Source organism: Hyla sarda, chromosome 2 (assembly GCF_029499605.1).
Source record: "Hyla sarda isolate aHylSar1 chromosome 2, aHylSar1.hap1, whole genome shotgun sequence".
NCBI lineage: Eukaryota > Metazoa > Chordata > Amphibia > Anura > Hylidae > Hyla > Hyla sarda.
Window position 1 is genome coordinate 282,583,820 of NC_079190.1, and position 24,043 is coordinate 282,607,862.

At 44.0% G+C, this 24,043-nt stretch overlaps 2 protein-coding genes across 10 annotated transcripts in view; both read left to right on the forward strand.

Moving 5' to 3' along the window:
* The window catches only part of L3MBTL3 (L3MBTL histone methyl-lysine binding protein 3), an 84,569-nt gene extending 81,074 nt beyond the window's left edge, over window positions 1-3,495 (forward strand). For 3 of the 7 annotated variants that reach the window (XM_056557258.1, XM_056557257.1, XM_056557256.1), the window contains exon 22: window positions 2,603-3,495. In XM_056557258.1, the coding sequence (XP_056413233.1) occupies window positions 2,603-2,725 (123 nt within the window). In that variant the 3' untranslated portion in view covers window positions 2,726-3,495. The remainder of the gene's footprint in view (window positions 1-2,602) is intronic. The other 4 variants (XM_056557255.1, XM_056557259.1, XM_056557260.1 and 1 more) reach the window with 4 other exon arrangements.
* Window positions 3,496-4,528: 1,033 nt separating this feature from the next.
* On the forward strand, window positions 4,529-22,845 carry TMEM200B (transmembrane protein 200B). 3 transcript variants are annotated; one of them, XR_008888798.1, is made up of 4 exons: window positions 4,529-5,058; window positions 19,334-19,568; window positions 20,910-21,024; window positions 21,409-22,845. XR_008888798.1 is itself a non-coding variant. In XM_056557262.1 (4 exons), the coding sequence occupies exons 2-4, from the start codon at window positions 19,552-19,554 to the stop codon at window positions 22,225-22,227; spliced, it is 894 nt and encodes a 297-aa protein (XP_056413237.1). In that variant the 5' UTR covers window positions 4,529-5,058; window positions 19,334-19,551; the 3' UTR covers window positions 22,228-22,845. The 3 variants fall into 3 exon arrangements, 2 of the variants coding, with proteins under 2 accessions (XP_056413237.1, XP_056413238.1); XM_056557262.1 differs by having other exon boundaries at window positions 20,910-20,967; XM_056557263.1 differs by lacking the exon at window positions 20,910-21,024.
* Window positions 22,846-24,043: the final 1,198 nt, after the last annotated feature.

A 24,043-nucleotide genomic window follows, 5' to 3' on the forward strand; every position in this document is an offset into this window, starting at 1 on the left:
TTGAGGCGCACAGCCCTGAGGATGGCATCTCTTTCCCTGAAATGCAGCAGCTTGGCCAGGAAAGGACAAGGAGGGCCGCCAGGTGGAGGAGGCTGAGCCGGGACTCTGTGAGCCCGCTCAACAGAAAAATAAGGAGAAAAAGTGTCTGCCGGAAGAATCTCCTTCAGCCAATCCTCTAGGAACTGCACAGGATCCTGCCCCTCAACTTTTTCAGGGAGGCCCACATGATATCTCCATATCATCCAGACAGCTCAGCACCCCGTTGACTTGTCTCTGCAGCGAGTCAACCCTCTCCGGGAGCAGGTGCAGGGTATCTTCCAGCGTAGAAACTCTGCGTTCCACCTCCACAGTGCGCTCACAAATCTTTTGTGTTTTCATGTCGGAGAATAGCAAACTACTGCCTCAGCTCATCAACCTTGGTCACCATGACGGACTGAAAGTATGTAAAAGCAGCTAGAAGTTCAGAAAACTGCTGATCCAGCGCCACAGCATCATACATTGAACGAGCAGGAGACTGTTGCTGCTGAGGAGACAGCGAGCCCTCGAAGAAAGACAGCGGAGGGTCAGTAGATACCCCCCGGGGCGATCCGGATCCTGTGAGAACTGGCTCAGCACCTTCGCCGCCTGCTCAGACACCTTAGCAGCCAACGGAGTTTGGGTGCCGGGACCCAGGTGCAAGGGGCCCCCAGAACGGGAGGACCCCTCATCAGAGGAGGCATCCTTATCCGAGGTTGGTCTTGGAGCTTCAACATTCAGTTTAGATTTCTTGTGCCTCTGGCTGCCTCGGGGGCCACCCATGGTCAGCAGGGCCCAACAGAGAAAAGGTAAAAAGTCACAGGCCCACCTCAAGGGCTGTAGCAGAGGAGGCACACAGGGCAAGAAGCAGAGTACTGGCGCCACAGCAGAGCACCACAAGTCCCAGCAATGCACCTACCAGTCTCAGAGCACTCACAGACCTCAGAAGCCGTAGGCACCACCAGCAAAAGTCTCCAAAAGCAGGCAGCAGCTTCACCCCAGGGAGAGGAGCAGTCCAGGATTGCAGAGCAGCCAGGCACCCTTAATAAGACAGCAAGAGCCACAGAGTCCGGCCAGAAAGGGGTTACCGATCCCACCACTCCTGATGCCACAGCCTCAGCCAGGAGCACGGCAGATCCCGGGAGTCACCTGGGCAATGGGGAAGCCACGCCCATGAAGCCCCTAATGGCGGCGCTCCGTCCTCAGTCTCCGGCCCAGGACCACCACTGACCAGCAGGAACCTTGCACTGCTGCCTCTGCCCGCCAGCCACCGTCCGACACCAGAGGCCGTCTCTCGCCCAGACCGCCGCACCGCACAGAATTGCGCATCTCCGCCCGTGCCTCCGCAGCTCACCATAAGGGTCCCCCGTTCCTCAGCCAGTCCCAGGGAGTAGCAGGGGTAAGTACCGGCCGCCCTACAGGGTGATTTTACAGGGTTATATGTGCTGAGCGGCGGGAGCTCCGGCTTGTGCGACCGCTCAGCTCCGCATCCAGGCCATGCCCCAATGATGCTTTACATATATTTTTTTCTGGCACCGTAATATATTATATGATAAAATAAAGTGCGCCAATGACATATACAACTTGTCCCGCAAATAAGAATCCCTAATACCACGTTATCAGTAGAAAAATAAAAAAGTTATGGGTCTTGAAATGAGGAGGAAAAAAATGTAAGCCAAAAAAAAAAACTATTTGCTGGGTCATGAAGGGGTTAATGTTGTTCCAACTTTCCTGTATATTCTACGTACATGAATATGGAATTTTACTTCACAGTATGTGGTGGCAGAACTATTTGAAGAATAACTACACACACAAAGGGCACGTGTCACCTATATTCCTTTCAAATAACTTGGACCACATTCTTTTTATAACCTGTTTTTATTTCCTGCTTGTAGATTTTTATTCTATTTTCACACACATAATAGCAACCCAGCACACTTTGTCTGCCTTAACTAAACAGTGGTCTTTTCAAAGGGGTTCTCCGGTGTTAGACATCTTATCCCCTATCCAAAGGATAGGGGATAAGATGCCTGATCGTGGGAGTCCCGCCGCTGGGGACCCCCGTGATCTTGCACGCGGCACCCCGTTTGTAATCAGTCCCCAAAGCGTGTTCTCTCCGGGTCTGATTACCGACGACCACAGGGCCGATGGCGTGTGACGTCGCGCCTCCGCCCCCGTGTGACGTGACGCTCAGCCCCTCAATGCAAGCCTATGGGAGGGGGCGTGACAGCTATCACGCCCCCTCCCATAGGCTTGCATTGAGGGGCGGAGCGTCACGTCACACGGGGGCGGAGGCGTCACGTCACACGCCGTCGGCCCTGTGGTCGCCGGTAATCAGACTGATTACAAACGGGGTGCCGTGTGCAAGATCACGGGGGTCCCCAGCGGCGGGACTCCTGCGATCAGGCATCTTATCCCCTATCCTTTGGATAGGGGATAAGATGTCTAAGCACCGGAGAACCCCTTTAAACAGGTCATTTTCATATGACACATTCCTTTAAATAATTACATAGCCATATCAACTTAAAAAAAAAATTCTAAATCTTGGTAACATTTTTGTGTTTTGTTTTCTTTTTCATTTTCACAGCAAATAGATGGCGAGGCCTTCCTTCTGCTTACTCAGACAGATTTGGTGAAGATCTTGGGACTTAAATTGGGGCCTGCTCTAAAAATCTACAATTCTATTCTTATGTTCCACAATTTGGCTTAAGACAAACAATAAGTTGTCAATAAGAATAAGCGTGATAAAGAAATATCCATGTCTGAAACTATAAACTGTTTGGCTTCTCCCCATCATGGGGAATAAGGGAAGTCTGGCATACGTGAATTAAGACTGCCTTTGTCTATAGAATAATATAAAGACGTTTCTAGAAGACTTGAACAGTCCTGAACTTTAAATCAGCCATGTTGTTTGGACAATGTGCTTTGTTTGCTCCATTGCTATGAAACCTGCTTCTTAAAAGTAAGTGTGACCTCACGAACTGAAGAGCATGAGAAACTTGCTGCTGTGGTGCCTTACTGATTTTATTCCTAGTGATTTGTCCACTAGGAGTCAATGGTAAAAGAGATTTTTTTCAGTTTCCTCATGAATGAAGAAAATGTGTCATTATTTTGATGTTCAGTATATCTGTAGTAAACTGATGGGAAAAAAGGGATTGTCATGGTTTAAAAACCCATTTCCAATTACCCTATTAAGCAAAATCTAAATTGATAAAGCAAAGTACTGTTGAAGCCAATCATCTCAATGGCTGATGATAAACACTGTCGACAATTCCTTAAAATCAATTAAATTATAGTTTCAAACATACATTAGCTAAAACATTGTTAAGGCCTCATTTATATTTGCTTAAAGAGATTATCCAGGAATAAAGAATCAGAGCAAATTTACCGTATATACTCGAGTATAAGCCGAGTTTTTCAGCACGATTTTTCGTGCTGAAAACACCCCCCTCGGCTTATACTCGAGTGAACTCCCCCCACCTGCAGTGGTCTTCAACCTGCGGACTTCCAGAGGTTTCAAAACTACATCTCCCAGCAAGCCCGGGCAGCCATCGGCTGTCCGGGCTTGCTGGGAGTTGTAGTTTTGAAACCTCCGGAGGTCCGCAGGTTCAAGACCACTGCGGCCTTCAACATCATCCAGCCCCCTCTCACCCCCTTTAGTTCTGAATACTCACCTCCGCTCGGCGCTGGTCCGGTCCTGCAGGACTGTCCGGTGAGGAGGTGGTCCGGTGGGATAGTGGTTCCGGGCTGCTATCTTCACCGGGGAGGCCTCTTCTAAGCGCTTCGGGCCCGGCCTCAGAATAGTCACGTTGCCGTGACAACGACGCAGAGGTGCGTTCATTGCCAACGTACTTCTGCGTCATTGTCAAGGCAACGCCTCTATTCCGGGCCGGAAGCGCGGAGAAGAGGCGCCCCCGGTGAAGATAGCAGCCCGGACCACCTCCTCACTGGACCACCTCCTCTCCGGACCACCTCCTCTCCGGACAGCCCTGCAGGACCGGACCAGCGCCGAGCGGAGGTGAGTACTCAGAACTAAAGGGGGTGAGAGGGGGCTGGATGATGTTGAAGGCCGCAGTGGTCTTCAACCTGCGGACCTCCGGAGGTTTCAAAACTACAACTCCCAGCAAGCCCGGACAGCCGATGGCTGCCCGGGCTTGCTGGGAGTTGTAGTTTTGAAACCTCTGGAGGTCCGCAGGTTGAAGACCACTGAGGGCGAATGATGAGAAGAGGATGATGAAGGGGGGTGGGGATGATGAAGGGGGGGTGTGGGATGATTACAAGGGGATGATGAAGGGGGGATGTGTGGGATGATAAGGGGATGATGAAGGGGGGATGTGCGGGATGATAAGGGGATGATGAAGGGGGATGTGTGGGATGATAAGGGGATGATGAAGGGGGGATGTGTGGGATGATGACAAGGGGATGATGAAGGGGGGGATGTGTGGGATGATAAGGGGATGATGAAGGGGGGATGTGTGGGATGATGACAAGGGGATGATGATGAGGATGTTAATGACGGGTCTGGATGATGACAGGGGGGGATGAGGTATTTCCCACCCTAGGCTTATACTCGAGTCAATAACTTTTCCTGGGATTTTGGGTTGAAATTAGGGGTCTCGGCTTATACTCGGGTCGGCTTATACTCGAGTATATACGGTATTTCAAAAACAGCTCAGCGTCTGTCCCCAGGTTGGGTGTGGTATTACAACTTGGCTCCAATCACTTTAATGGAACTGAGCTAAAGAGCCGCAACCACACCTGGAGACACAGGGAGCGGTTTTTGAATAACCCCCTTTAATATATTATCAGAAATGTATGTAAAAAAAAAAGAGAAGTTTTAAGGGCCCATGCACACTACAGAATATCTGCAATGAATCGTTGCAATAACTGCGCCGCCTACTTTCACAGCAATGCAGTTCCACGCAGTATTCTGCCGAAAGGATGAACATGATCATTCCTTCTACGGCTTCCAGAAGTGCCACAAAATCCCAGTGAAGACAATGAAAGGCTGCTACACCTGAATCTCTGTCCAAATTTTTCCAGGTAATTTCCGTAGTGTACACGGGCTCTTTAACTTTCTATTGTAATTTTTTTAATCCACTAATGGGTTTAGATTACAAATATGGATGTAAAATACTGACCAAATTTGCAATGGGTAAATGAAGTCTTAAATTTCCGAAATGTCTTCAGTGGGCAGATTAATACCTTTTTATGTAACATTTATGGGGTATTTTTTGAGCCTTCATGACAAGAGCAAACGTTCACCTTTTGGAATGCTGTATTCTGAGGCTTGGTTCACAGACAGAATTTTGTGCTTTATTTTGATCCTCAATTCGGTTAGTCTTACCAAAACGAGAAGTGTTAAAAACAAAAAAAAAAGCAAGCAAGCAAGCAAACAGAAGGCAGCAAATCTTTTCAATCTTTCACACACAGTATTGTGCCCCGTTTTTTGGGGCCATAAAAGACCTGTAAAACAACATTTTTACTGTATAAAAACTGGGAACAAAACAGTTGTAACTTTAACGGCTGTAAATTAAATTGGGCTTTGTAACTATTTTAAATTGGAGCAGATATTAATTCTTTTGTAGGTTGTTTAGGAAAAAAGGTTCAAAATCAGAATTTTTTTTCCACATGCTATGTACTAGTCAATAAATATTTACCACAAATATTAGTCCACTAGTTCTCCCAGGTATAGGGAGCAGTTGTACATGGGTAATAATCATCCTAGTACACAAATTTGTTTAGTAAAAGCAGATTTGGTCAATGAAGAATAAACTTGGCAGTTGGGAGGGATGGTTCGTGTTAACAACTGAACACCTTACTCCTATACCAAGTACATTCCTGTCATGTAGGATGTCTGAAAATGGTACTTGTGCAGTTGCAGAGATGCGCACTTTCCTTATCAAGGAAGTGTAGAGACCTAGTATTTGTTTCAAACATAAAGTGCAGGCCAGTGCAGTTGATGCTTAAAAGGGGTACTCTGGGGAACTAAATCCATAGACCTTCCCTTTACTCTCACCAACCTATGTATTTGTCTAAATATAATTAATTAGCTATATAGAGCAGTTTCCCTCTTTCAGCTGTGATTTCTGTCTGCTCTGGCTTCACAGCCACACCTCCCCTTCCTCTCCCTGTGATCTTGCCAGCAGAGGAGCCCAGTCTGCATATAAATCTGCTCTTTTCCTGCTGTAGATCTTATCACTGACTACTGCCATTCAGAATATATCATGATTTATTGTTGGGGGGGGGGGGATAGTTTGAAAGAAAAGACATGTACAGTGTGTTTACAACAACACAGCATGCACACAGATAGCAAAAGCAACTGGCTGTCAGCTATTACACAGAGCTGCACAGACTGCTGCCAATTGTAGTTTGGGCTGCAAGCAAGGAAAAAGAATATTCCGGAGACAACAAGGGCCACAGGAGCTGGCAAAATCACATGGATAACTACAGGGGACACAGAACAGGTATTGTGGTGGCTTTGGTGCATTTTTTTTTTTATTAACTTCCCCGGAGCATCCCTTTAAGGAGGCAACAAAGATGGCAAATTCTTTCTCCATCCCTGACCACAAGACCAAAAATATAATCTATAAAGCATAAAAAGGTTTTGCCACTAAATTGTTCAAGGTCATCACAGAATGCAAATTTGCATATGTGGGAGCACAGGTACTCCCCATCGCTGTGCTTCTGAGCTGCTGGAAGTAGTTTTTCCATAGAGTTATGAAGAACAGGCACCTATTTTATTAATGTGGGAAAAGTACACAAGACATGCCATGGCAAACAAGGGTAAAAAGAATATGATATACACAGACAATGGGATCCAATCCCAACTTTGATATTATATACTCCCACACAGCATTGGATAAATAAAGCTTAAAGAGGCACTGTCATTAACATATGATATTAATATAGTAATTCTAATAATATCTTTAATATATATCTGTAACATGTCTTTTAACAATATTGTGGTTTTTAACAGTTAAACCATAAAGCTTTTATTTTTAGCTGGTAGAAGAGAGCGTCAATATATCAATCAAAACAGAGCCCAACATAGACATAGCATGGATACAAAATGATAATACAATACAAAGTTTCTAGTAAGTAAGCGTAAAATAATACAGCAGTATACAAGTGATGGAAATGACAGAGCATGTGAAGTAAACAGAAAATGAATCAGCTACCTCCCTCCCCCAAATTCTGCACTATAAAGGTCAGTATAGGAACATACAATGATGCATGTCCGGACAATATGATCGTGACATACAGGGGTCCCAAACATTATTAAAGCGCTCCATGGCATCCTCCCGGATCGCCCTCATTCAACATAATAAAAATAATGGAAAGGATAGAGAGGGTGACTATAGATGTGGGCAGCAAGAAGTATATGTGGAGCCAGGAGGAAAGTATGGTTTGTCATCCTACTTGGTTTATAGGCAAGGAGACAGATAGGTGTTCAAGGTAAACAATGGGACAAGACATTGGTTAAAAGATCAAAGGCAACCACTACAGGGCAGCACCACCAAATATGAAACATGGTACCCTGCTGTGTGAAGCCCTGAAAACAAAGGGGAAAGACAAGGATATATATAATGAAACCGCATGAGTCTGTTATCCGACAATCATTTGAAACAAGTGGGAGACGTGCCTTGCGGAAATAAGGCTTTAGAAAGAAAAAAAAGTTAGACGGGAGGATTGCAGAAAGAACTTGAAGCACACCAACCTCCACACCGAGAGATAGAGTAGACAGACACCTGAGCCGATGATGGTAAAGAAGCTACATGACAAGAAGACCAAAGGAGGGCCAAAAAGAGTAAGGAAAAATCAAGGTAGACTCCGGGCCTACCTTTCAGGGCGCATTTTCCGTCATATGCACAAGCGCCATTCCATTTCGTCCCTCGGCAGCACACAAAGGGTTAACATCTTTCCTTTTCCTACTGGACAGAAGAAGTGACTCACAATTAATTAATTAATTAATTAATCCATTAACCTAGCCACACCTGGATACTGCACCTCCCCCTAAGGTATAAATCCCCAAAGAAACATGGACACACTGTTTTTTTTTTTCTTCTGTCCTGCAGACAGGTTGTGACTATAAAGAGTTTTCTGTGTTTTACTGATATAGTACTGTTGGATTGGAGGACTGGCTCTGCTTGCGGTATTAGCAAGCTTCCAGCTCCTCCCGGTTCATGTCTCTTCCCAATGACCTGAGAAGCGTATGAGGACAGCCCAGGTAAGTTACAGAGACAGGTCTAGTGTCGGAACCTGCCTCTGTTGATATGTGTGGTATCTGCTGTCTTACCGGCTCCCCCGGCGTACACTCTGGCTGCGGCCACGAGGCGCTTCCGCCCGGAATGACGACTTCCGGCGGCAGCACAGGGGATGGAGCCCACGATCCAGGGGGAGGTTCCTGAGGCTATATTTGGAGAGGCAAGGGATGCAGCACAGTCCTGCACTAGCCAGGTGCGTGTCCTTGCCAGCCTTCAGGTAAGTGCATGGTTATACAGCTATAGTAGGCTGTTTATCTATCTCAAAGCACTCTGGTTTGGGCATGGGGTCACATGGGGGTCCCTATGCTGGGCGTTGTCTAGCCTAGGTGGTGCTAGGCAGTTGTTGGGTGTGTTATGCTGCATCTTTTTGGGCATCTGTATTTCTGTTGAAAGCCTGATGTACTGTTCTAAATGCTCCTGTACCATCTCTTGGTCACTGCTTACTTTATATTTTTCACAATGGATGGTTCAAGAGAACATTCCTCTAAAAAAAAGAAGGAAGGAGCATCATAAGATGTGTCTGCATTGTAATCAACCACTGCCAGATGAGTTTTGCTTAGATGTATGCAATTCATGTTCAGCTACAGCACCACCTTCTACAGCATTGCAGTCTGAAGCTAAGGAGTTATTTGGTTGGTTTAAATCTACCCTTAAGTCTACCTTATCTGAGGTGACGGCTCAACTCAGGGCGATTTCCTCTAAAGTCCCTAAATCCTCTGCCCAACCAGTTTTTTCATCTTCGGCCTCATCGCCCTCTGATGAGGAAGAGATGGCTACTTCTAGCAGGTCGGTAGTCCCTAATAGAGGGGCTCCAGAGGATTTTTATTTGCTTAAAAAGGAAAAGGCTCATTCATTAATCAAATCGGTTAAAAAGACAGTAGGAGGTGAACCTTCAGAAGGAAGCATTATTCTATTTTCCCGCAGCTGGTCCTTAGTCCCTTCCAGGTCAACCTCTCTTGGAGTCTCTGATTAAGGGGGAGTGTCGGAACCCGGAGAAAAAGTCGGATATGGGGTCCGGGTTTAAAGTCCCTTATAATATGGATCCGGAGAGCTCAGAGGCATGGGATTCTATCCCTAAGATTGACTTGGCGGTAGCGAGACTTTCTAAAAAGTCTGTTTCCATCTGAGGTTCACTCAAAAGGGTTTATTCAGCTACCGCCATGTCTTGCAAGGCCTCGCTTGCATCAGTCCCAGTGGGTAGAGCTCTCTGGATTTGGCTCTCTCGCATTACTAGAGATCTCCAGGAGGGAGTTCCTTAGAGAGGAAATTCTTAAGAAATCCGCTGCAAGATTCATATCTGGAAGATCCTTTTCTGATTTTGCCCTTGACATCTTAAGGCTTAATTCTAAAATTTTAGCAAGCTCAACATCTGCCCGGAGAGCACTCTGGCTCAAAGAATGGTCCGGAGATAGTATGGCTAAAAATCATTTTTGCTCCCTAGCTTTTGAAGGGGGTAATCTTTTTGGCTCTCAATCCAATTCTGGAGGGTATGAGCAGTAAAAAAGGAGCCTTTTTTTTCCTAATGCCCCGAAGAAGCCTCAGTTCCGCCAAGGCAGGAAACAGTTTAAGTCTCCTCCTCAGCATTGGAGATACTTTGGGCAAATGAATAGACAACAAAGGCAGGCTCGAAATCAGGCTACTTCATTTAAAAAGAAGTCTCCCCCAGGAGGAGGAGAGTCAAAGGACTTTTGACGCCAACAGCACAATCCCCAAAGTTGGTGCCAGACTATCTCTTTATTCCTCGATCTGGTCTCTAACATCCTCCGACTTGTGGATGACATCTGTGATGTCGAGAGGTTATGCTTTAGAACCGAGGTGAACATCCTCCGGACAGTTTCCTAATAAACAGAGAGAATGGTCATGTAAGGGATCTTGTTTCAGAATTTATCCAAAAAGGCACCCTAGTGCCAGTGCCAATCGGCCAAAGAGGTATTGGGGTTTACTCCAGGGTCTTTTCTGTACCAAAAAAGGAAGGTACTTGGAGGTTGGTGATAGATCAATCAGATCTAAATACTTACATAATTAAGAAAAGATTCAAGATGGAATCTATTCAGTCGGTGGTGACCACATTGGAGCAAGACGATCTCATGGCCACAATCGACCTGAGAGACGCTTATCTGCATATTCCAATCCTCAAGTCTCACAGAAGGTTTCTAAGGAAAGCGCTCTTCGTGGATCATCAAATCAAACACTTCCAGTTTAGTTGCCTTCCCTTCGGTCTGTCGTCCGCTCCAAGAGTGTTCACAAAGGTGGCAGTGGTCCTCGCGGCACACTTAAGGAGTGACTGCAAGGAGTGAACATCATCCCGTACCTGGACGACTGGCTCATTCTAGCTCACTCCAGGGATCTCTTGCTTCATCATGTACAGATCACCATCCAGGTTCTGGAACAACATGGGTTTCTGGTAAACTATCAGAAATCCCAGCTTACTCCGACATCTCTAGGCAGATATCTGGGGTTCAGGATCAACTCATCAACCATGAAGCTGATGCTTTCGGAAGACAGGATCCAGAAGCTTTCTTCGGAGGTTGTCAGACTGATCAGCAGCACAGAGATATCGGTCCGGTCGGCTATAAGCGTGCTAGTCCTGATGACATCCTCACTGGATGCGGTTCCTTGGGGAAGAGCTCACATGCGGGCTCTACAGACTGACATCTTAGCCCAGTGGAAAAGGAGGTTGTGGGGGTTAGACAGGATGATATCCTTGTCCACCTCCACAAAACAAGATCTATACTGGTGGTTGCGTCCGGACAAGGTGGGTCAGGAAGATCTTTGTCCTTTGTCCCTCAGGTTCTCCTTACTACAGATGCCTCTGCCAGCGGTTGGGGAGTGCATTTGGACAACTCCTGGGTCCAAAAAAGATGGTCCAGATCTGAATCGTTAATGTCATCCAACCGTAGGGAGCTCAGAGTGGTACGTCTAGTCTTGTCTCATTTTGTTTCTCTGTTACAGGATCACAAAGGTCCTGGTCCAGTCAGACAACCTCCCAACAGTTTCCTATCTGAACAAGCAGGGAGGAACGAGATCGTCTCAGATGATGGAAGAATGCAGTCTCCTAATGTCCTGGGAGGAGGACCACCTCATCGATTTGCATGCGGTTCACATCAGAGGGTCCTGCCGACCTCCTCAGCAGGAAGGATATCAATCCAGTGGAGTGGAGCTTGAAGGAATCAGTCTTTCATCAGATAGTCCTGAAGTTTGGTCGCCCAGAGATAGATGTTATGGCAACCAGAGCCAATTGAAAACTTCCTCGCTTTTGCTCCATTTATCGGAAAGACCACCCAGACAATCTAGACGGCCTATAGTTTTCCTGGAGCAACAAGTTTCTCTATGCATTCCCGCCCTTTCCAATGATTCCTCGGATGCTTCTCAAAATCAAGCAAAACAAGGCCAGAGTGCTAGTGATTCTCCCATTTTGGCCAAGAAGGGCGTGGTTCCAGCTCGCATTGAGACTTTCGAGAGGCTGTCATTGGGAGCTACCAGCTCAGCCGGACCTTCTTCAGGAAGGTCTGTATCACCCTGCTCTTGACAAATTGAGGCTCACAGCCTGGCTCCTGACGGTTTAACCCTGGCCTCTCAAGATCTATCAGAAGATCTGATCTCTCTATTATCTGTGGCAAGAAAGCCTTCTACGCTTAAAGTCTATTCCAGAGTGGTAAAAACCTTTCTGGCTTGGTGCGCAGCTCATCATGTCACTGATCCAAAGATTTCACAAGTCCTTCAATTTCTCAAGGAAGGCTTTGACAAAGGTCTTAAACCGAATGCTATCAGAGTACAGTTTTCAGCTATAAATGACTTTCTACAAGGTTCTCTATCAAACAATCCGTTAATAAAGAAGTTTTTCAAAGCCATTTCAAACCTCAGACCTACAGTTATTCCACCTCTGCCTTCTTGGGATCTACCATCTGTTCTCAAATCTCTAATGTCACATCCCTTTGAGCCTATGGAAGAAGAAGAAATCAAATTTCTTTCCTGGAAAGTCCTTTTTCTGGTGGCTATCACCTCAGCAAAGAGAGTGTCGGAACTCCAGGCTCTGTCTATACAGACGCCGTATTTGAAAATACTTCAGGACTGTTTAGTTCTTCACCTAGATCCATCTTTCAGACCTAAGGTCTGTTCAGTCTAAAATCTTAATCAGGAGTTATGTCTTCCGGATTTTTTTCCTCGTCCCGAAGATGATCATCAATTGGGGTCTTGTGTTATATCAATAAGACCCAGGCCTTTAGGCAGTCTAATGCACTTTTTTTTTTTTTTGCAATTTAAGGGCCCTAATAGAGGAAAACCAGCCTCTAAGGCATCTCTTGCAAGATGGATCAAAGATGTTATTTCTTTTTGTTATTCGATCTTGGGTAAAGATTGCCTTATCAATGTGCATGCACACTCGACCAGAGCTATGTCCACTTCCTGGGCTAACCTAGCAGAAGTTTCGGTGGATCAAATCTGCCGAGCAGATACGTGGTCATCTTCAGATACTTTCGTCCATCACTACAAGCTGGATCTCATGGCTGGCAAGGAGGCATCCTTTGGCAGACAAGTGCTGGAAATGGCTACACTTTGATTCCCCCCCCCCCCCCCCCCTTTTTTTTTGTATTTTTTTTTTGTTCATATTGCTTTTTATATCCCTTTGTGTGCTGCCGAGGGACGAAATGGAAGGTTTAAATTTACTTACTGAAATGTTATCTTTCCATGAGTCCCGAGGCAGCACAAGTTTCCCACCCTATTAAATGATATATTGCTGCATACAACACAGTGTGTCCATGTTTCTTTGGGGATTTATACCTTAGGGGGAGGTGCAGTATTGAGGTGTGGCTAGGTTAATGGATAGATTAATGAATTAATTGTGAGTCACTTCTGTCTATTAGGAAAAGGAAAGATGTTAACCCTTTGTGTGATGCCTTGGGACTCAGGGAAAGAAAAAAATTCGATAAGTAAATTTAAACTGTTGTGCTATACCAGCAGCATAATAATACTTGAGAAAATGTGGCACCGACAGACTTCCTACCCTCTTGTGAAAAAACATCACAGCCCTAGAAATACTGGGTCGTTTATAAGACCATATATATCAAAAACATCCTTCTGCAACAGCTGAAGATCACGTTTAACTATAGGGATTGGTATGGCACTGAACAAATAGAGTAGGCGAGGGAGGAGTCCTATCTTCACGACATTTACCCACCTAACCAAGAAACGTGGGGCAAAATCCATTGACGTAAATCTGCTCAGATGAAGCGGTATAGCGGTGCGTAGTTGGATTTATATAATGTTCAGGGTTAAGTTTAATACCTAAGTAGGGTAGGCCTTAAGACAAGTCATGAAAACCAAAATTAGGGCAGGTACGTGAAAATTACAGAACAATGTCTCCGATTTAGCTACATTCACCAGTAGGCCTGACAGCTTGGAAAATTCTGTGATTAGGCGGAGCAAATTAAGCAGAAAAGTTACTGGATCAGTGAGGGTCAGCAGCAGATCATCTGCAAAAAGATTAGTTTTATATACAGAGGAAACTATGGTAACCCCGTAGATGATCCCTGATGAGGGCCGCCAAGGACTCCATCACTAAGGTAAACAAGGCTGGGAAGAGTAAACATCCCTGGTGGGTACCCCTAGAGAAATGGATCAGGGTAGAAGTAGAGTAGGGGAGTTTTAAGTGAGCTGCTGCAGACTAGTAGAGCAAATAGAGGATGTGCATAAAGAGGCCTGAAAAACCAAATTAAGAAAGAACAGCAAAAAAGTAAGGCCAAGAGGCACAGTCAAATGCCTTCTCTATATCCAAAGCGAGCATCGGGTGGAGAAGTCATTAGACCAGTAAATCAGGCCCAGGTGACATAGTGGCTGCTCCCTATAGGGGGGAAACTCTTTAGAGGGGTACTGCTACCTACAGAGCGGCTGCTATCTACAGGGGGCAACTATCAACAGAGGAACTGCTACCTAAAGTGCAGCTGCTATCTACAGGGGGACTGCTACCTACAGAACAGCTGCTGCCTACAGGGAGGCAACTATTTACAGGGGGACTGTAACCTACAAGGGATCCATCTACAAGGGATCCATCTATATTCCAAAATTCCCCATAGGATTCCCAGGGTTGCAATATATACCAATTCCCTTTTGGGACTAATTTCTAGGGAACCCCCCCTGAAATTAATTATTTTTTGTTATTTCTCAAATTTACATTTCTATATCATTGTATATATGAACACATAGGGTCTACAAGAATTATTTTTAAGTGATAAATAATAAAATTGAAATTTTAGGGTGGATCCCTAGGGATTCAGTCCCGGCTGGGCTTAGGCCCAAAAGGGAATTGGTATAAGATATCTACAAGGGGACTGCTACCTATCAAGTGGCTGCTATCTACAGGGGGACTGCTAACTACAGAATGGCTGATACCTACAGGGGGCTACTATCTACAGGGGAACCGCTATCCACAGTGACTACTACCTACGGGGCATCTGCTGTGTGCAGATGGCAACTATCTATAGGGGCTGCTGTCTACAAAGTGGAAACTTTACAGAGTCAGCTATCTACAGAGTGGCTACTATTTATAGGGGGGCTGCTATCTACATAGTGACTTTTATCTACAGAGGAGAAACTATCTACAAGGGACTGCTACCTGCAGAGAAGCAACTATTTACAGGGGGGACTTCTACCTACTGGGTAGCAATGATCTACAGTGTGGCTGCTACCTATGGGAGGCAACTATCTACAAAGGTGACTGCTACCTACAGAGCAGATGATACCTAGAGGGGGGCAACTATCCATAGACTTCTACCTGCAGGAAGACTTCTATCTTCAGAGCGGCTGCTATCTACATGGGGACTGCTACCTACAGGGTGGCTGCTACCTATGGAGGGTAACTAGAGGGTTCTGCTTACAGGGAGCAGCTATCTAGGGGGGGTCTACCTATTCGGGGCACCCACGTAATGGGAGAAACTATAGAACAAACCAGTCTATTTACTAGTGTACTCATCAACCCATTTATCTACCCCTCTATAATGGAAATTTATCATTGTTTTTACGGGTTTTGTGGTGTACATTTGTCAGAAAGTTTGTCTCAGATGCTGTTTTGAAACTTTTCATTGCAACTTTTGCTATAAAAGGTTATTCAAAAATAACATACCAAGTCATGAGTTCAGTTGCTATCATGCAGTGGTCAGGAATTTATGATGTCGTAATTGCGCTAACTTAGGCGCAAATCTACACCAGCCCTGACTTGGCTTGCAATACTGACTGCAAATAGCATTATTAAATAGTCGCACAAAAAAAGGAGTACCACATAAAGTGTACTAAAGTAAGAAATGTGATAAGCACCAGATTTATCACATGCCCTGCACCATGTCATAAATTTGGTGCAGGTACAAAGTTTCCACCACATGAATTAATGGGGTAAATAGACATCCTCATACACCAATCTTGATGAATACCCCCCCTATGTTGGACACCAAGAAGGCATAATAACAGATTGGGGCACTATATGTGCTGGAAAAGTTCTGAGCCTAGAATGTTGTTTTCTGAGCTGGATGGAAAAGAATAAGGAATGTGAACATCTTCAATCTTGTAATCATTTTTATGGTCTATAGTGGTAATTAGAGATGAGCGAAGTTACAGTGATTCGATTTGTCAGGAACCCCGCGGCTCGGCGTTTGCGGACTTTGGCCTGCATAAATTAGTTCAGCTTTCAGGTGCTCCGGTGGGCTGGAGACTCTCTCCTAGGACTGTATCCACCTTTTCCAGCTCACCGGAGCACCTGAAAGCTGAACTAATTTATGCAGGCTAATTTCAGCAACTTCCGAGAAGTTCGTGACAAATCGAATCACTGTAAGTTCGCTCATCTCTAGCGGTAATGAACAGAGGCAGCTCTAGACTCTGTGAGGCCTTAGGCGAAACTCAATCATGAACCCCCCCCTCCCCCCAGCCTACAGACTTAAGAGAATGGCGGAGCCTACAGTGTATTTATCGCCGCTCACCAGGACACACACAGGATTTTCTCATAGGTTGAGGTTTGAAAACTAATAGGGGGAAATTTATCAAAACCTGTCCAGAGGAAAAGTTGCTTATTATATTTTTCAGAGGATTTTTCAAAAATGAAAGAAGCAATCTGATTGGTTGCTATGGGCAACTTGGCAACTTTTCCTCTGGACAGGTTTTGATAAATCTCCTGCAAAATAATACCTCCACACCAGGATGACATATTACTCCTGCTAACACCTTCATACTGTTATATAAAAAAAAACACTATAGACAGACCAATATCACCACTATACAATGGATAATTAATTGCCCAACACTATGACTTCTACCATTACCACCATATAGTGACAGGATAATTCCACCATATTGGTACAGAATAAAACTGCTATACACAGACCAGTATCACCAATAACACCACTATACAAGAGACAAATAATTCTACTACACCATGACCACCACCATTACCACCATATAGTGACGGGATAATACCACCATACTGATACTTAATAAAACCACTATACACAGACCAGTATCACCAATAACACCTCTATGCAAAAGACAAATAATTCCACCACTACCATTACCACCATGTAGTGACTGGATGATAACACCATACTGATACTGAATAACACCACTTTACACAGACCAGCATCACCAGCAACACCACTATACAAAAGACAAATAATTCCACCACTACCACCATGTAGTGACTTGGATGATACCACCATACAGATACTGAATAACACCACTATACACAAACCAGTATCACCAATGACACCACTTTACAAGGAACAAATAATTATACCACACCATGACTACACATTACCTTCACATAGCAACAGGATAATACTACCATACTGATACTGAATAAACCACTGTACATAGACATAAGTGATCTTGGCTCTACACAGGCTCTGCAGACCATATATGTGATTACATAAAGTTACATCAGGTGATGTCTTCTCTAATTGAAGTGGTTAACTTTCCTTTATCTTCTCCATCCGACCCAGACCGTCATGACGATTTGTTCCATCGACAACTCGTCTCCACAGAACCTGCCAGACAAACATTTCAGAGCCTACGCTTTTCCAGCAGTTATAACGTTCTATACAGTAATATTAACCCCCTGGGTGTCCCATTAGGTAGCTAGGTGCAGAAGTAGCAGGCCCCTTTAGGTAGTAGTAGTGGTAGCAGCAGCAACCCCTTTTAGGCATCAGCAACAGCAGACCCATTTTTTGTAGCAGCAGCACCCGATAGGTTACAGCAGCCCCTTTAGGCAGCAGTGTCAGCCCCCCTTGGGTAAAAGCAGGAGCAGCCCCCCTAGGTTAGCAGCAGCGGCAGCCCCCTTTGGGTAGCAGCAGCAGCCGCCCCCTTTAGGCAGCAGCGGAAGCCCCCTTCACAATGGTAAAAAAAAAAATGACAAAGATACTCACCTGTCTCCCATAGTTAGTAGTCCTCTCTTCCCCCTCTGCTCTGTGCTCCAGCGCACAATGACATAAAATAAATGGAATAAACTTATTTTGCACACTGGGGCCAGTAATTTATTATAAATATGCACAGGGGGCATACATTAGGGGTTAAAGGGTTACTCCGCTCCCCAGCGTCCGGAACATTGAGTTCCGAATGCTGTGTGCAGGATTCCGTGTTCACGCCCGCCCCCTCGTGACGTCACGGCCTGCTCCCTCAATGAAAGTCTGAGGGAAGGGGGCGTGACGGCCGTCCCATAGACTTGCATTGGGGGGGGGGGGGGGCGTGACATCACATGACGGGGTGTGAAGCCACGAGGGGGCAGGCCTGAACATGGAAGCCAGCACACAGCGTTCGGAACTCAATATTCCGGATGCTGGGTAGCAGAGTAACCCTTTAAATGGCCGAACAAAACGGAACACCAATCAAGGCAGCCCCGGCAAACAAACAACATACGTATTCAAAAGTAGGGCCTGTGAAAGAACGCCCACTCTCTGAGGCGGGAAAAGAAAAAAAACAGCTACGTGTTGTCCACAGCATGAAGCGAACATGGCTGCCAGTGTGGACGATAGTCACGGATACATTGAAAAACCAGGGAGCTACTTCACTAACAAAATTAGCCACCGGAGTACCCCTTTAATCTAAAATGCCCAGGCCAATTTTTGGTCCCAGTTCAGGTCTGCTTAATGCCACCTCTAAGTACTCAGGCTGAACACATAGGATTGTACTAAGGTTAAAAGCAACATTGGTATGGACAGTAAGGCATAAATCTGAAGTATTTGCGGAGACTCCACAATGCAAGCTAGGCATTATTAACCAAAGGGCGGTTAACTGGCATCCTCTGCTATATGCTTTCTTATGTTATTATTTTATATCTCCTAGGCTGCATTTCCACTATAAGCCAAAGCTAGAAGTGTATTTAAAAGGAATGGGAAATATGAAGGAAGGATTTATACTTCTCCTTTTTGGCTCAAAAACTGCAGTGGCAGTTTTCCCAAAAAATACCAGAAAAGAAACCTGTGTGGAAACCTAGCCTTACTGTTGTCTTAATATAGACCAAATGTAACATTCTAGCATTGTCTTAAAACACATACCACCACAATTTAATACAGTACATAGTGGTATTTTCCAGACTCCAGAATTTATGACGAAACTACGTAACTGCAATAATTGAGCTTGTCCGGTGGAACTGTGTGTTTCAGTGGTTGTAGTACAGCTTGGGAAAGCCTTTTTTTAGTACATGTCATACCAGGATCTGACCCTCTTTTTCTGACATAATGGTCCCATAATAAGCTGATATACTGCCCAATCTGGCCTAACTACTCTAATGACAGAATAATAGAGAGAGTTTTATATTATCACATTTTAGAGCTGTCTTCATAGAGGTTCACCACCCTTGCAAATAAAGTTGTATATTCTTTTCTATTACTCCTGTTATTTTAGCACAATTGTTCACAATCTGTCAGGCCATTTCTAGATTTTAGATCAGAGTTTTTGTGTGGAGACTATAGCAGCATGGAGTATTTTACAACACAGAAGAAAACCATATGTGTTTCTGTTTCTTTAACACTGCCCTCCTCCCTTTTCCCCCATCTCTCGCCTCCTCCTAATTCCAGAAACTCTGATTCTTAACCCAAACCTTCAGTCCTGGGACAGTTGCTACAAGAGATCGGAAACAAAATAAAAAGAAATAAAAGAAAGCAATGTCTTTGTTCTGCCTGGATATGAATACTCCACATGGGAAAGAAGTAACAATATATAGAATTTCAAAATAAATCTTTGTATAGTACTTTACAAGAGAACCAGCTGCTGGCACACAATCTGGACTAGATTCATGTATCACACACTAAGGTATGTACAATATTGTGTATGCGCTCGTTTCTGAATATGTAGACAAAGTAACTGTAATTTTCGGTCAGGACTAGACACTGCATGTTCCTTAAAAGGTTGATTATTAATACCATAAAGTAATAATAGGTCGTGGGTACGTATTGTTTGCTTATAGAGTTGTCAACAACTGATTAAGATTTATGGTTACATTAATTGGTTTTCGCCATGAGTTTTTATATCATTGCTACACAATGGAACAAAAGAAAGACATACAACATTCGTCCTTTACATTATTGCACTTGTAAGATGGGCTATGCCTTTAGGGCAGTATTCTGTTATTACAAGATTGCCATCCTAGGCCATATGTACAGTATGTGGTGGGAGACCCTTCCTGACTGTACATAACATGTGGTTACATAGCACTGGTATCTCCTGATCACAGTTTTAGATCTCACTTATTGAAGTTTTTTCACATTTATCTATTTTTATTACATCCCGTTTCTTGCACTCTTTAATGCCATATAAGGTCCTTTATCTGGTGCTTCCCTGGACCCAGCTGACCTTCGTTGTGTGGGAATGTTTTATGCCCAAAGATAAATGGCTGGTAGTTAGAGAGTTTTTTTGGCCTCCATTGCTTTTTCAGTGTTACCTTTCATTTGAGACCCTGTAGCAACTGCTGTACTTTACTGAGGCTTTTCAAACTTAAATAAATTATAAACTCATCCACGACATATAAAGATAAAACTTTATAACATTATAAAATTGTCATAACTAGCTATAAAAGAAAATACAAAAAATGCAATAATGGGCGAGGGGACAATTTCCACTTAGCATATGCACAGATTCATTAGATAACGGCACCTACTTCACTGAGAGGGATATATACGTCCATTACCCCCCTCCAATCCTGCCAGCCTTACTATTAGGTCTCCTCCACACTCTGACTTCAGCCACAAGCCGATCCTCCTTTACAACAAGATCCGACGCGTTGCGTCAGATCTTGAAGGGGAATAATCCCAGCAACGTGTCGGATCTTGATGTACTAGTACGGTTTTATTATTTTTGTATTGAAAAAATTGGTAATAAATTGATATATGATCCATACTGAAAAATAAGTGTGTGGAGGTCGATTGCTGGGGAACGGCACGTGTGGAGGAAAGGAGGATCGGCTTGTGGCTGAAGTCAGAATGTTGAGGAGACCTCGGGAGGCTTATAGTAAGGCTGGTAGGATTTGAGGGGGGTAACAGACGTATATACCCCTCTCAGTGAAGTAAGTGCCAAGAATTTATCTAATGAATCTGTGCATATGCTAAGGGGAAATCGTCCGCTTTCCAATTTTTTTATTTTTTCTATTTTTCCCAGGGCGGCTTGGAGCCTGCCGAATAGGATTGAAGCGGACGAAGGATCTACATTAGAGATTGTGAGACACATTCGTTTGAAGAGTGTGAGTGGTTTGTAAAAAAAACACTCACCAAGTGTAAGTTTATCTTACAAGCCTTTTTTGTTTTATTGAGGTGTGTTGGGGGTGAGAATATTAGAACTGCTCCCAAGGGATTTTTTCTGTGTTTTCCTATATACTTCATAACTAGCTATAAGTAACCTATAGTGATGCTGTACTGGAGCAAAGTGGTCACTGTAGCAGAAGGTTTTATAATTGTAGAAATATATAGGAGACTAACCAGGTTTTACTTCACCTTGGAGGATGTCCAACAACAGAACTTTGGGTGGTGATTCCTGAGAATAAACTAGGATGATACATGTTAGTTTGATTGTCTAGACAATTGTTACAGTCAAGTTAAATACAAGTCTACTGTCCTCACATTATTATTAGAGATTTCTTCTCTCTCTTTTCTCCATATAGCTCTCTTTAGTCATGAAGCGTCTAAGAACTCCCCATCTGCATATGCATTTCTTCCCCTGTTTTTTGAGTCTGTTTAGAAGATGTCGATCTTCTCCTGAACCACCTGATGCACCTCCTAAAGGGAAGCTACGTCTTCGCTCACTTCCTGGAGTTTTTGTATTTGTAGGTATATTTCTAGTACTAATAGGCCTAACCGTGGCCGTTATTGGCTACTGGCCTCACAAATCCAACAGCCAATCAGTAGAAAAACTAAAGCTGATTGGTCCCGTCATAATGGGATTTGGACTATTTGTCTTCATATGTGCTAACACACTTCTGTATGAAAACCGGGATATGGAAACAAGAAGGCTCCTCCAAATCAGCGCAGTCACCCAGGGACATGCTGACATGGCTTTATCTGCTAATAGTGGGGTAAAAGTTCAAACCCAGAATACATGGAGTGACAGTTCTGGAGAACTGGACAACAGGAGAAATATATTAATCAGGGCACAGCTTTTGTGTCCACCCATTAATGACCTCTCTCTTTCTCTTGTAAGCATACACTCTGATCCTTGTATTTCATCCTTACCAACAATGGGGGAGAGAGTCAAACTCAAAGAAGCAGCAGAGAGGTGCTACAGCTCTGATGTCAAGTTAAATATGAGTATGAGACCAGTAAAAGAAGGCATCTTGGAGGTTCCTCATAGAGGTCAAAAGTGTCGTAGTTGGCCAAGACTGGAAATTGTTGATGATGGTTGTGCAAAATTACATGAAGCCTCAGGGGAAGTGTTAAAGGAGAGCAGGGAGAGTAGCCAGGAGACTGTACCTGAAGTGGCATAAAATGTCACAATACAGGAAGTGATGAAGACCCTGGACTATATCCCTTTACATCTTATATGAGCTACCCCTGTTTATCATGGCAAAAGTTAACCACTGAATGAAACAATTGAATGGGCATGCAAAATGTTCATGGGTACATGCAGGCAGGGCAGTTGTAACACATTGTTGAGCCCAGTGCAAAGTTTTTATTAGTGCTGCAAAATTCTGAGCTTTTCTATGAGGCAATTTTAGACACATTAGAGTCCTATTACTAGTAGTGTTTCCTATTGTGCTTAAACCCAATAAAACACAAACTATTTCAACAGACACGTTTTCCAATACATTTTCCAAATGTGTTTTATGTGTCTTGATCAATGATAATGATTTATATTGTTGAATAACACGTGTTTTTGATTGCAAACGCTACATGTAATAGTGCCCTCATTTGGAAAGGTTTGAACTCACAGATGTTGTTTTCTTTTCTTTCCCACCTGGCCCAGACCACCAGGATTTTTCAAGCCATGACTTGTTTTTTTCAGAATTGCCAAACAAACATCTTAAACTACTCACTTTTACAACAGCTTCCCCACCTCTATACAAACTCCCCATCTATAGGGGCCCAAATAGTAATAATTCCCCCCCCCCCCCCCCCCCCCTTGGTGCCCCCACAAGAAAAGTGCACACAGTAACCCCACACTAATAATGCCTCTTTTTGTGCTACTACTTAAAAATATGCCCCTTTTTGTGTCGCCATACAGTAGATAGGTATACCTTCCTCATATAGTAGGTAGACCGCCATTAATTTCCTCTCCTCCTTGAGTGTCCCCCCCCCCCCCCCACCACACAATAATTTTGTCCCCATTAAGTAGGCAGACAACCCTATTAGGTAGACAGGCACCCCCTCTTAATAGTGCTACCTGTGCAACAAAAACCCTCTGTAACTTACCTCCTTTTTACAACTCTGCTGGTTCCTCTTCCTTCAAAGCAGATATCATTATAAGGTCATCATGCAGACATGTTTCCTTTTGGCTTTTGTAGGCTGCAGACCTGAAGTAGCCTGCGGTCTACAAGACTAAGAGGCAGGGTAGAGTGCCAGTTGCTTACTGCCCTAATGCTCATTAGTTTTAACTACATGATCATCTTTAAGTCATGCCTGCAGTTGTAAAACTGTGGTTGTAAATCACCTAGGGATCTGTGGCCTGAATTTCCCAGTGCAAAGTGACCACTATTAGTTTTGGGAGGGGCAGGGAACAAATGTTGTCCTACAAACCATGATAAATTTGAATGTGGTGACGCTGCCAGGGGGTCTACTGCAGGAGCACCAATTGCACCTATTCTTGAATTGGCCCTGTTTGCTTGTACTTATGAAAAGATTATATAATATATCTGTATCACTTGATGGTGGAGTCAGGTGCATTATGTCATATATGCCATTATAATAGATCTTAAACAATTTGCACCAAATAGACCTGTGTCTATTTTGGAAAGTGTCATTTGTAATGACTCTGTTAAAGGACGTTACATCATAATATATTTTTTTTCTCTGTACTTTTTTTTTTAATAAGGCCATGCACTTTTTAAGAATTATATATATATATATATATATATATATATATATATATATATATATATATATACACGCATCACACTGCATCAGTCCTGTGTTTGGGTTCCTAAGTGTCGTGCATACAGAGCTGCATTCATAAAGATGTAGGTATTTAATGTACTGCTGTATGGTTCTTCTGAATGGCTCAAGATTACAGAGGTGTTCTCCCGGAAAAAAAAAATTCTAATGTAGAAATGTGGAATGTGATACCACTATTTTTTCTTTTGTGTA

Bases quoted from the DNA above. Each gene is read 5' to 3' on its own strand.
- TMEM200B (XM_056557262.1), top strand. The intron at 20,968-21,408 runs GTGAGACACATT...TTCTCCATATAG, and splicing joins AAGGATCTACATTAGAGATT to CTCTCTTTAGTCATGAAGCG.